The sequence below is a fragment of the Olea europaea genome, chromosome 1, assembly GCF_002742605.1.
Source record: "Olea europaea var. sylvestris chromosome 1, O_europaea_v1, whole genome shotgun sequence".
NCBI classification, from domain to species: Eukaryota; Viridiplantae; Streptophyta; class Magnoliopsida; order Lamiales; family Oleaceae; genus Olea; species Olea europaea.
This window is the reverse complement of record NC_036237.1, coordinates 9,980,140-9,992,784: the sequence shown is the minus strand read 5'-3', so window position 1 is coordinate 9,992,784 and position 12,645 is coordinate 9,980,140. Positions and strand designations below refer to the sequence as shown.

Here is a 12,645-nt window from a genome sequence, read left to right as displayed (position 1 = left end):
ACTTTAGTTTGCATATTCAAAATCTAAATTCGATTATGGCTACTATTTTTATCCGTATTAACATTTAACCTGAATCTGAATTCTGAACTGCCAACTCGATCCAAGTGACAACTCGAGCTTATTCTGCCTTTTCAACTTTTCAAGCTTGGAAATGAGCAAACAATGAATCTAACAAACCAATAATGAAAACGAGATGTGCATGGGTAAACAATTTCAAGGGAAAAATCTGTGCTTCAAATTTACAAAATTTCTGAAAGAAAAGTAGCTGAGAACTTGAAACAGAACTTTCAACTTACGTTCAGCTTGTCGATTAGTGTTATAGCTTCAACAACAATCATCCATCATTTCTTTCTATTGACATGAAATGACGTGAAAATTCGTTCATATCATCTTTTTGATTGGTACAGAATCATCGTTCAGCAGAAGGGTTAGGGAATTTACCAGTATTTACAATGGATGGTGATCCACAATGCGGCCTATTTATTCCTAAAACATGGTTTTATGCAGCATTTTGCCTACTGGTTTTCTTGTCTCATTGCCCTGATAATCGGATCTTCATCAAATATTTCATCATCATCATCAAGAAGTTCATCCAACTCGTCTAATAAAGACTGGTTCACCTTTTTGCGTGAGAGTCTTCTATGCTTCTTAGGCTCCAACCTTGGTTCTGCTTGCTTGACACCCAGGTCTCCCATCTTAAACCTAAAACAAGATACGGTGGGCAAGAGAATCAAACACTAATTTTTTTCTTCTTCTTTAGTAACTCAATCATTTCACTAAATCAATTAAAATATAAAATGCATTAAGAAACATCTCAAATTATCAGCACAAGTAAAACTTGTGTATTTTCACTGCTTTCTATCCCAATCAATATATTCATGCTAACATTCATCCATGCAAATATATGGGCTACAAGGGAACCATATTTAGAGGATCATTTAGTTTCTTTGAATTTCAATGAAACATCATCCCATTGGGAGCTCAGTTCTTTTACATTTTTAAAGATTTAATTCTAGAATTAGAAAAGTAAATATCAAGTTCATACAAGTATGCATAAAAAATTAAAAATAAATAATTAAATACCCAAGCAGAACTTCCAAGAATCTAATAAGATTGTAATATTGGAAAGTTAAAAACTTATTTTAAACAATTGTAATTTGGATATACCTAACATCGCTCTCTCTTTTCGTTCCAAGAGTCCGCAATTGAAACTCCTCTCTGATTCGGATCTCGTCAAGCAGCTGAAGATAGTAAGGATATCTTTCCCAATCTGCTTTTACAAGGCACCCCGGTTCACCAACATGTAAGCAATCACTGAAGGAACATTTCCCAACTGCATTATTCTTTAGCATTTTCTCAATCTGAAGAGAAAATTAGTCAATTCTTCAGTTAAAATTGAAAATATATATCAGCATTGAGCTTGAAATAATTACATGAAACAAATTTTAGAAGAGAAGTAGAGAGTCAGCAACAGAAACCTCTGGAAAATGTTGGGCAAGGGATTGCTTTGTAACTTTCATCAAACTAGGCTGGCTAAATCCTGGCGTGTCGGCAAGATATCCTCCTTCAGACAATGGAAGCAGTGAAACATGTCTAGTAGTGTGCTTTCCTCTTCCACTTCTCATTGAAACTTCTCCAACACGCTGCTCTTCGAACCACTTGCTACCTAGAATCTGAATAAGTCGTCCAGAAGAAAACAGAAAAAGAGAAGTTCATTCACAAAGTAGTAAATAATATGCATGCGAAAGAAGAACATAAACATTAATATGAGAAAAGGTCAACCTACAGGTTCAAAACAATTATCATCTTCAGCAGCTCCAGGAACATGCCGATTGCCTCTTAAAGCATTGATCAAACTTGATTTACCAACACCACTTGGCCCAACAATTACAGAGGTCTTGTCTCTAAGAATGAATTTCAGAGTATCAAGTCCCCGTTTAGTATCGACACTGCAGAGGACTGGTTCATAGCCCCAACTACGAAGCCGAGATTTCCACTCTACTAATATCTGCAAGAAGTTAATAATTTCATAACGAAACATGATGACACAATGCAATAGAACAAGGCATACATAAGAGAATATGACAACACAAAAGGCATCCCCATATATGAGAATAGTGCTAGACTCAAACCCTAGTATCAACAAAGCATTAAGCACTAGTATTATCTTTATCATACGCTGCTAACCATTTTCAGATTAGTGTAAGCACGCCAAATGTGTAAACAAGTCAGTCATTGCATCAAACATTTGAAGTTGGTTACTTATTAGCAAATAAAGCAGTGATGCCAAAGGCAAACCATATCCAATAACATATACTATATACCAAATAATACATAAGTAAAACTAATAACAAATAAATGACCCAAATCACTGGTGATTGTAAACCTAACTTCATAATCAAACCCCTCACTTTAAAAACAAATCATTAAATAAGCAAGCTAAAGATCCATTAGCATACTGCAAGCCAGGTATAGTTTTTAAACAGTCAATATTCAATTTTCCGGGAACAAAGACTACTTGGGCAAGAACGCAATATTTATGACTTACATATATACACCTTCTTCAACATCATGCAACTGTGATTAGCTAATAAAAAAGATATATATAAATATATATATATATATATAATTTTTGCACATATCATGTAAATCTCAGCATAATCTAATCTAATTTTGAGAGAAAATTACAATTCTGCATTCAAATTGAAACTCCAAATTAAATGAAGAAAACTGAAACATAATAAGGATTTCATAAAATAAGCACTCAAAAACTGTAATTTCTCATACGTGTTCATCAACAAGCTCTGCCTTATTCAATGCAAGAGTGAGCGGAAGTTCCGTAGATTCAGCCTCCACAAGGAACCTGGTAAGTATAAACGGCTCGAGCTTTGGCTGCTCCATTGAGAAAAGCACCAACAAATGATCCACATTCGCTACTGGTGGATCCAAAATCTCGCTCTTTCGTTGAAATACATTATCAATCATTCCTCTCCTGTCCACCCAGTCAATCGACGACACCAAAACCCTATCCCCTACAAGCACTCTCCTCTTTATCTTCTTCAGTACGGCCTTCACCACACACAACAATTCCACTCCAAATCTTTCCGAATTCTCCGTTCTAGCATCTTCTACAGGCAGCGAATTGACTATAACGCGCATAAAATTGGCTTGAGAGGCGGCAACAGTGCCAATAGCCTGATTTTCCTCGAGATTAGGCTTGTCTTTCTGTGTGAGGACCGGGGCAAGGGAGGAAAATTGCTTTTTGAACGTTTCGCGAGCCTTGAGGAGGTTTTTCTCAGGCTGCTGTTGAAACCTTCTCGAGACGTTCCCCGAGTTTTGCTCCTGCCGTCGGGCGGCGGAAACAACGCAACGCCGGTGGCAGAAGACGGCTGCGGAAGTGAACGGATGTAATTTGTGACGAACAATTGAAATACTAGTAGCGATTGTCATGCTAAATCTTTATCGAATTGTGGAAAGAAATTGAGGCAGGAAATTATGAGTCTGCTGTTTAGGGAGAGATACAGAGATATAGATACAGTGATGCATATGTAATTGTAATTTTTGTATACGTAGTTATCTTTGTTTTCTGTATGTCTCTTCAGTAGAGTGCGGGTGGGGTGAGTGGAGTTTTCTTCCAGTGTGTTCTGCGTGTTGCGGCGAAGGAGAAAATTGAAAATGATAATGCCACGTCAGCAATTAAGAATTGGGCTTCATTGGGCCCAATCCAAATCGAAACAAAAGCGTAATCCTTCTCTAATAATTGAGCAAAGATAAATATATATGTACAAGTTATGATTGACAAAATCTTTCACTCTCTCACATAATGTGTGAACATCACATGTATTTAAAAAAATAGCAACTTGTGGCCTCGACCCCTATTGTGAGTAGTGAGTAAAGAATTGTGTAAAAAAAAAGTTTGTATACGTAATATTGTCCATTGAACAATCAGTTGTCTAACAAGTTTGGTGACTGTACGGACAATTCTTCATTAAACGGAAGCAAATATGAGTATTTTCTTACAAAAAATGGTATCCAGAAACAACTTACTTTGAAACCGATGAAATTAGTGAACGAAGTGCACAACAATGATGAAAGATACAATTCGAACAAAAAATGAGACACAGATCTCATTGCTATTTTCTTCACAATTGCAAAATTGACCCATTAGAAGTCCATCATTGTGATATCAACATCGAAAAATCAAATGGCCATCACGTCTCGAGCTAGAAGAAAATGGAGAATGATACGTCATGACCAGTGCAGTCAAAGTGATGGTAGTAGGTTAATTTAATGTACTAGACAATGCAGAAACAACTTACTTTGAAACCGATGAAATTAGTGAACGAAGTGCACAACAATGATGAAAGATACATTTCGAACAAAAAATGAGACACAGATCTCATTGCTATTTTCTTCACAATTGCAAAATTGACCCATTAGAAGTCCATCATTGTGATATCAACATCGAAAAATCAAATGGCCATCACGTCTCGAGCTAGAAGAAAATGGAGAATGATACGTCATGACCAGTGCAGTCAAAGTGATGGTAGTAGGTTAATTTAATGTACTAGACAATGAATCAGAGGTCCAGAATCATTTAAAATGGTGATGAGCATTACCATTGAGTGAGAATATAGAACTTCCAACAGCTAGTGAGTCTTTATCTCACGAGGAAAGCATAGTGGATTGAGTTTGGTTGACTAGTGAAGATTCAGTTTGGAACTCTAAACAATAGTTTGAATAAGTCCTTGTTTGAGCCATATTTTCAAGGTAGAAAGTAGAAAAAATTTGACCGTTATTTTCAAACGCAGGTCCCACATGAGAGAGATGAAGTCAAATATGGTGGTTGAAATTGGTCTCAAACGATCGAAATTTTCATTTTTTGTGGTTGAAAATATGGCTCAAACAAAGGATAATTATATTATTCAGTTAGCCTATCTATTAGGATTTTTTGAATGGCTCTGGAGAGCTTTGGCACTGATCTAAACGAGTTGAATTGACATAAAGTTGATAAGTCACATCAAATAGCTTTATGGGGGACGTCACATCAATTTAAACCTTATATGCAGACCTGTTTGAGCCATATTTTCAAGGTAGAAAGTAGAAAAAATTTGATCGTTATTTTCAAACGCAGGTCCCATCTGAGAGAGATGAGGTCAAATATGATGGTTGAAATTGGTCTTTAAAGATCGAAATTTTCATTTTTTGTGGTTGAAAATATGGGTCAAACAAAGGATAATTATATTATTCAGTTAGCCTATCTATTAGGATTTTTTGAATGGCTCTGGAGAGCTTTGGCACTGATCTAACCTCACTTTTTGAAATCTTGCATTGGTTTCGTCCGACTCATGAGTTGAGCAAATTTGGCATGGGGGTAGCTAAAACTTTGTAGAGCATGGGAAGAACGCAGAGCCGAGGCGATGAGCCGATGATACGCTCGCGTCGGGTACGTTAAAGCGTTATAGAAATTTTAGGGACTCGTCTTCATCGAAGCGTTGTCAGGAAGAGGGAGACGGCTCAAGCTTTGCAAAGCATGGGAGGGGCGCAGCGACCGAGGCGATAGCAAACGGGGCGCTTGCATCGGGTGCGTCCAGGCTTTGTTAAGTTGGGGGACTCGTTTCTCGCCGAAGCGTTGGCGGAAAAGAGGGTCGACGCGTGGGGAGATGGCTAGAACTTTGTAAAGCAATTGTGGGAACGCAGCGCCCGAGGTGATTAGCGACTGGGGCCTCTGTTTTGGGCCGATTTTTTTGTTCCACTCGAGACAGGACATGACGAATTTTTTTGCCATCACTAACCTAAATTCACTTTTATGAGTGATTTTAAATTTTTAACATTTCAAATTGATGGATTCTATATTTAGATAGGAACTTAAAATCTCACTTTTGAATATTTTGGAGTCAAAACTATACTAACTAAAGAGTTACGGAGTATATCTGTAAATGACCACAAACAAAATCACGTAGAAATGAAATTGGGGACAACGCAGCAACGCTTCAAAAGCTCTCTCTAGTTCCGCCCGCCTTCCGCCGTGCAATTCTCAAAATGTTCGGAGCTCAGCCTTCCTCCGGCGCAGCCTTCGGAACTCCCTCCTCCACACCGGCATTCGGAACGCCCTCTTCCACACCGGCATTCGGAACGCCTTCCTCTACACCTGTTGTTTTGGGCCGATTTTTTTGTTCCACTCGAGACAGGACATGACGAATTTTTTTTGCCATCACTAACCTAAATTCACTTTTATGAGTGATTTTAAATTTTTAACATTTCAAATTGATGGATTCTATATTTAGATAGGAACTTAAAATCTCACTTTTGAATATTTTGGAGTCAAAACTATACTAACTAAAGAGTTACGGAGTATATCTGTAAATGACCACAAACAAAATCACGTAGAAATGAAATTGGGGACAACGCAGCAACGCTTCAAAAGCTCTCTCTAGTTCCGCCCGCCTTCCGCCGTGCAATTCTCAAAATGTTCGGAGCTCAGCCTTCCTCCGGCGCAGCCTTCGGAACTCCCTCCTCCACACCGGCATTCGGAACGCCCTCTTCCACACCGGCATTCGGAACGCCTTCCTCTACACCTGGGTTCGGAACCCCTTCCTCCACCCCAACCTTCGGCACCCCGTCATCCACTCCAGCATTCGGCACGCCTTCTACTCCATCATTCGGCTCGGGGTTCGGCACTTCACTCTTTTCCACTCCATTCTCCCAGCAAGCCCAACCACAACAGCAGCAGCAGACTCCTTCACTATTTCAAACCCCACAGCCACAGCCCAGTAGCCATTTTGGCTTTTCGACGCCATTTGGTGCCGCCGCACAAGCTCAGCCCACGCCGTTCAATGCTCCGTCTTCATTGCCTTTTGCGAATTCACAGTTGACTACTCAGATGGCTCCTGTTGCTCCCCTTCCCTTTTCCCTCGCCGATCGTGATATTCAAGTTGGGGATTTTTTTCTTTTGAATTTTTGGTTAATTTTATAAGTTCTAAATTCAATGTGGACCGCATTTTTAATTATTAATGTTTTTGTACGATTTATAATTGATAGGCAATTGTAGAAGCTTATAAGGAGGAGCATGGGAACCCGAAATATGCATTTAAGGTTTGTTTTTTAATATCGAAAAATTTGGATGCCAGTGTTTTTACACTTATATTGGGTTGCACTACTTTCATTGGTGTAGAATTCAAGCTTTGGATTTCAAAAATGTTAATAGTTCCTTTAAAATATTTTTATTTATTTTAAGTTCCATTTCCCTGACATAAGTTACATGTTGCCAATCTAAACTTGATGTTTCTCATATTCATTCTGGCGTGTCTAAACATATTTTTGATGTCAAGACTGACTTGATTCACGTGAAGGTGTATGTTAAAAATGTTTTTTGTTTTCAGCATCTTTTATTCAGTGTTACTGAACCTCAGCACAGAGCAAAGCCTGCTGGTGTATCAGACGTGAGTTTAAAATTGTAATTTTTGACTTGTTTCACTTATTTCTTTGTTTTTTATTAATGTTGTAAATTTACTTTTATAGTCTATTTAGTGAGTCTGATAAATTAGTTTATATTGCAGATTATGTGGGCAGAGGCAATGGGGAAGCTTGAAGGCATGGAAAGTTCCAACCGGGAACGCTTGTGGCCACAACTTGTGCAGTGGTGTATCAGACGTGAGTTTAAAATTGTAATTTTTGACTTGTTTCACTTATTTCTTTGTTTTTTATTAATGTTGTAAATTTACTTTTATAGTCTATTTAGTGAGTCTGATAAATTAGTTTATATTGCAGATTATGTGGGCAGAGGCAATGGGGAAGCTTGAAGGCATGGAAAGTTCCAACCGGGAACGCTTGTGGCCACAACTTGTGCAGGGTTTTAAAGATCTTTCAAGTCGTCTCAAGGTACATTGAAGTGTGACTAGTTCATAGTTTTACTAGTAAGGGGAGTTATAGTAGATCGCATACTATTATACTCTCTCCTATATATGCGGGCTGCTGTCAGAATTATTTGTCAAAGGTGAAGGCGTTGAGCATTTTTGATGAATGCTTTAATGCGTAAGCTAATCTGTGAAGCTGAGGTTAAGAAAGAACTACCAGATTTAACTGAAGTATTTTTTTTATATTTTTCTCAGCTGCTTGTGTCATTTAAAGTGAATTGCCTAGGAACGCTTTAATGATTATTGAGTTGGAAGCTCCTCATTGTTGTTCCAGATTGCCCCTTTTAAGCTACAAATTAAGAATAAACCTGTTGGAAGGAAATGAAAATCTTGACTTCCAAATCTAAGAAGCGTCAGTTGCATTTCTGTGGAGCATCATTGTAGAAAGTTAGTAGATTTTCTCATAACTCCAACCTGCAGGGTTAAATAGACATGAAAAAATACACAAGAGAAGTCAACTTTTTCATTATTGTTTGAAGTTCGTATCTCGAGGACTCTGGTGTATTCTTTGAAGAATTCACATGCAGAATTTGATTGTGGTTTGTTTCTTTCGTTTAGATTGTGAAAGTTTCAACCTCAACTTCCTAGACTATGGCTTAAAGACGTTTTCTTACCTTTTAGCTTTCACAATGACCATGTGACTTGGTAGATTTTCAGATTGCTGGCATTTTATGCGTGACCTGAATGAGCAAAACATGAGTAGTCTGGGATAGATATTTCTACTGTCTTGTGATAATCAGATTCTTTGTCGTTGTATATGTGTGATTGCCATCGTCTTCATGCATGTTACTTCCTGTTATAAAATTTTTACAAATCATATTGGTCATTGATGATAGAACTTCATGCTGTAATTTGGTAGTAGATGAGCATGAAAGTATAGGCTTTAGGCATTGTGCTATCGGTAACAGGATATTTCTCTATTGTCTGGTGTAAATGAATCTGATCACAAGAAAGCACATAAATCATAGATTGCGTTTATAGCACCTTTTAGATAGCGAAATTGAATTGTTGTGAGGTAGATAAATCCTCATCAAAGTTTAGAGCCTGTTTGTCTCCCATCATGGGAGAAATTAAAGAGTTCTGAATAGTTTTTATTTTTTATTTTTTTGAGATTGTGTGGTTAAAATTTAAAGAAATTTTACCGGTTTGTGTAGAATATTTTATTGTGTGAATGTGTGGTGGAGAATGTTACAGTAACAAATAATTTAATTTGTTATAGGATGACAAATAGGGGCTTAGTAAACAATCTAAATAATGGTCTAACGTGTCAAAAAAAGAATGGAACTTCTGAATTGGAGAAACTGGTTTGGTAGCCAGTGAGCTTGAACAGAAATGGCAACCACTATGAAGGAAAATGATTCCTTTGTAGTTGCGATGCTTCAAGGGATCTCTTCACCTCCCAACAGTAAATATAAATAAATAAATCTCAAATTTAGTAAAGATGACTACCTTGTTTATACTGCAATAAAAAAGTTTAGCTAAATGAAAACTAAGCGAAACAGCGGGGTTCTCTGTTTCGGGTTCCATCTCATTTAATTTTTAATTGTTATTAAGATTATCGAGAGCTCGATTGTCATTGTAAAATATGGGTATTCCGTTTTCTCTAGTATTACAGTTTTCTCTCTCATGAACAATCATATTTGGGTCTATGACTCTTCAAAAATGATTGTTAAAACTTTCAATTTCGACTGCTGCAGCTTCAAGATGAAGTCATACTCTCAGATTCTGAGAGATTAAAGATGACACGTAGCAATGTGAAGATGGTATTGTCTCTGTTATGTTCGTCTGCCCGCCTTTCTTGTTCTGTGCATTAATAATGTACCATATACCTTTATAACCTTTGATTAGTGTAGCTCCAAAGGCATTTTCAAGTTGACACTCTTCCTCGGATTCAAAGAATGCAACAAAAAGAGCAAGTTCTTCAAAGGCGTCTTTTAAGGGTGAGAATTTGGATTAGCCTTTTATGTCTGGTATTGGTGGTCTTCTTGTGCCGAATATGTTGTATGTCATTTTCCTTCTATTCTTTTCGAGTTATTACTGGTGTTTTATGATTTTTTTTCTATGAGATAATCAGAATTTAACTAGTGAATGCATGCTCAGTTGTTTTTATACAAGTTCTGCTTCTATGTCTTGTCCAATTGCTATAATCTTGCATGTGATATTATAATCAGGTAATGAGAATAGTAGAGGCACTGGAGGGTAAAGGTTTCCGGTTACCTCTGATGAAAGGAGAAGCTGAATTGGCTGAGAAGTTGGCTGCAATTACTCGGCAGGTTGTTTATAATTTGATCTTGCTGAATGCCTCTTACTTATTTGGAATGAAACAAGTGACTGTACTCACAAGAATATCCGACCCTGCAGTTAAAAGGACCTGGAGCAGAACTTTCTCGAAGGGTTCAAAATTTGCTTGCTATTTCTCGTGTTCAAGCACATGGCCTTGATGGTGGCTCTCTTTATCTTCCAGGATCAACCAATATCGATGAACAAAGTCTTGCTGACATGCAAGAGGTAAGCTAAAATTTATCGAAAACCATTTTAGGCTGCTCAAAAAGTTGCTTCAATTTGAATGGACTAGTTTTGTAGCATTTGTTGTTTACATAAATGACTGTCTTTTCATTGCAGGTCTTGCAACAGCAAACTGAGGCTATATCTAGGCTTTGCAATGTTATGAAGAGAGATTTCCGAGATTTGGAGATCATAATGGCTGAGGATGCTCAGATGGTTAAAGAGTAGAATAAGCAGTTTGTCCGTTTGTTTTTCCTTTTCTTTTTCTTCCCTAGTCTCCGTTGGTTAAAAGTTCTTTTTTTCGGGAAATGAACTGGAAATTATTTTACATCTAGAAGTAAATGAGAAGAGTGCATTTTCTGTATCATTATGCCAACACAATCCAATTTCAAGATACTTTCAAGGAAGATAGAACTGATGTGAGTATTGTGTTCATCCATTTATATTGAGGTAGAGGTCGGAAAATCTTGTGACGCCATTCTAAACCTTTATTCTTTGTAACGCTATACAGGGTTGATAGTTGAGGAAAAAACCTTGATATAACAAGGCTTTGACATTCATGTACCATTGCTATCAGAAACGTAATTGAAGCTTGGGATCATATCGCCTTTGAATTACATGCCCGAGGCCAAAAAAAAATAATAATCATGTAACTGCACATTCAAATTTGATCGATATAAGTTACAATTCTGTGTGTCTAGGCTGTCCTGTGATCCTGTTTCTATAATCTAACACTGATATTGAATCACATACACTGTGTCAAGTCAAGTCAACTGCAACTGAAGTCTGATTTGCACGATCCAATGCAATTGTGGAGAGGATTTTGCCTTTTGCTAGCATGTACTAACATTCGTTATATGCTTCTGCCATGATCAACAGCACAAGTGACGTCCAACCAGTAAAGAGGCGCGCACCTTTTCCTTTTCCTTTTCCTTTTCCATTCTTCTGATCATACTGTTCCCAGAAAAAGCCGGTCTGGTTATAGTTTCTTACCACATTTCTAAGACAAAAGAAATCAACATCAGGCAAGAATATACCGTACATAAAATGTATGTTTGATATGCGCTGCACTACCGAACACAACGTACAAGATTTTAAAACCTTTCCTCTTTATCCTGTTCATATTGTCTAATCCCACATACTAAAGAAGCGAGGAAAAAAAATAATGGCACAGAAGTCAATTGAACAAGAAATTCAGGTGGCAGTTACCTTATCAAATTATCCCTCAAATCACTGTAGACAGTCTTTGCTCTCCCTCTGTATGGTCCATCAACTGAAGAATCAAATATAACTACAAAATGTCAGAAATAATTATAGCAAGAAAGAATAATTCATGTTATTGTGTACCTTTAGAATAGTGGTTAAGTGAAGAAAGAACCAAATAATTCATGTTCATCCAAATTGTCCCTCTCCAATATGGTGGATCGTGCTCAGTGTTGCGTATCATGTACAGTGTGCTGCGACATAAAAGAATTTTTTATTAACATTAATCAGAAGTTCACCCAAACAGAAGGCTGTCAATCAAAAGGAAATAAGTTTTTTGACTTTGTTAGAAAAATAACTTCTAATATTATGTCCGGCAAACAAAGCAGCTTAAAAGTAACTCTTACTTCTTTTCAAGATCAGTGCTCTCAGTCAAGAGCCTGAGTACATCATTATTTACCTTGTCTTGGCAAGAGATTTGAGTCCAAAGTCGGTCCACAGAGCACTTCTGTTTGAAATGAGATCAAGTTGTTTTTCTAAAATCCATGAATCCTAAGTGGATGACAAAAAATAACCTTTCAATACTAAACATCAATGAGAAAGTGACGAGCAAAATGATGAAATAAAAAGTATCCTTGACCAACTCAGGTGGAATAAGTCTACCAATAAACAGGAAAAGGCTGACATAGCCAACATGAGGAACCAGTCTCAGCACAGGATCCTCAAGGACTTCTCATACAAGCTCATGAATAGGGTAATCACCAGCCCGCTCCACTAGTCTCCAACTTAGACGAACATACAAAGAAAAGATTGCTAGTTCGAGAATGAGCCTACAAGAAATACAAGTGTGGTCCTATCATTGTCTTTCTTTCTCCTCTGATTTTTTTTTTTTTTCCCCAGAAAAAACTTCCCCCCAGTTTTCATCTATCATTACCTCTATGTTTCAAGACATAACAATTACTAACTAGAAGACCTTACATCAAGTCATTTTAACAAGTATTCTAAACCCCTCCCCCCCCCC

At 37.4% G+C, this 12,645-nt stretch overlaps 4 protein-coding genes across 7 annotated transcripts in view; 2 read left to right on the top strand and 2 right to left on the bottom strand.

Annotated features, from left to right (window-relative positions):
• LOC111404054 (60S ribosomal protein L17-2-like) overlaps nucleotides 1–314 on the top strand; it is a 2,171-nt gene extending 1,857 nt beyond the window's left edge. The window contains exon 5 of the mRNA XM_023032778.1: nucleotides 303–314. Coding sequence (XP_022888546.1) covers nucleotides 303–314 — 12 coding nt within the window. The remainder of the gene's footprint in view (nucleotides 1–302) is intronic.
• On the bottom strand, nucleotides 197–3,656 carry LOC111393463 (small ribosomal subunit biogenesis GTPase RsgA 1, mitochondrial). Its single transcript, XM_023018997.1, has 5 exons — nucleotides 2,788–3,656; nucleotides 1,787–2,008; nucleotides 1,479–1,673; nucleotides 1,168–1,361; nucleotides 197–702 (listed from the first exon to the last, which is right to left on the bottom strand). The coding sequence occupies exons 1-5, from the start codon at nucleotides 3,448–3,450 to the stop codon at nucleotides 516–518; spliced, it is 1,461 nt and encodes a 486-aa protein (XP_022874765.1). The 5' UTR covers nucleotides 3,451–3,656; the 3' UTR covers nucleotides 197–515.
• A 2,718-nt stretch (nucleotides 3,657–6,374) lies between these two features.
• On the top strand, nucleotides 6,375–10,906 carry LOC111393425 (nuclear pore complex protein NUP54-like). 2 transcript variants are annotated; one of them, XM_023018961.1, is made up of 10 exons: nucleotides 6,375–6,934; nucleotides 7,042–7,095; nucleotides 7,383–7,442; nucleotides 7,560–7,642; nucleotides 7,854–7,881; nucleotides 9,614–9,679; nucleotides 9,770–9,856; nucleotides 10,088–10,189; nucleotides 10,278–10,424; nucleotides 10,539–10,906. In XM_023018961.1, the coding sequence occupies exons 1-10, from the start codon at nucleotides 6,470–6,472 to the stop codon at nucleotides 10,647–10,649; spliced, it is 1,203 nt and encodes a 400-aa protein (XP_022874729.1). In that variant the 5' UTR covers nucleotides 6,375–6,469; the 3' UTR covers nucleotides 10,650–10,906. The 2 variants fall into 2 exon arrangements, with proteins under 2 accessions (XP_022874729.1, XP_022874737.1); XM_023018969.1 differs by lacking the exon at nucleotides 7,560–7,642 and having other exon boundaries at nucleotides 7,771–7,881; nucleotides 10,539–10,844.
• On the bottom strand, nucleotides 10,724–12,622 carry LOC111393443 (mannosyl-oligosaccharide glucosidase GCS1-like). Of its 3 annotated transcripts, XR_002702425.1 has the most exons (6): nucleotides 12,288–12,622; nucleotides 12,085–12,176; nucleotides 11,769–11,878; nucleotides 11,631–11,694; nucleotides 11,464–11,549; nucleotides 10,724–11,375 (listed from the first exon to the last, which is right to left on the bottom strand). XR_002702425.1 is itself a non-coding variant. In XM_023018979.1 (5 exons), exons 1-5 carry the CDS (start codon nucleotides 12,318–12,320, stop codon nucleotides 11,265–11,267), a joined length of 456 nt encoding a protein of 151 aa, XP_022874747.1. In that variant the 5' UTR covers nucleotides 12,321–12,622; the 3' UTR covers nucleotides 10,724–11,264. The 3 variants fall into 3 exon arrangements, 2 of the variants coding, with proteins under 2 accessions (XP_022874747.1, XP_022874753.1); XM_023018979.1 differs by lacking the exon at nucleotides 11,464–11,549 and having other exon boundaries at nucleotides 10,724–11,421; XM_023018985.1 differs by lacking the exon at nucleotides 11,464–11,549.
• Nucleotides 12,623–12,645: the final 23 nt, after the last annotated feature.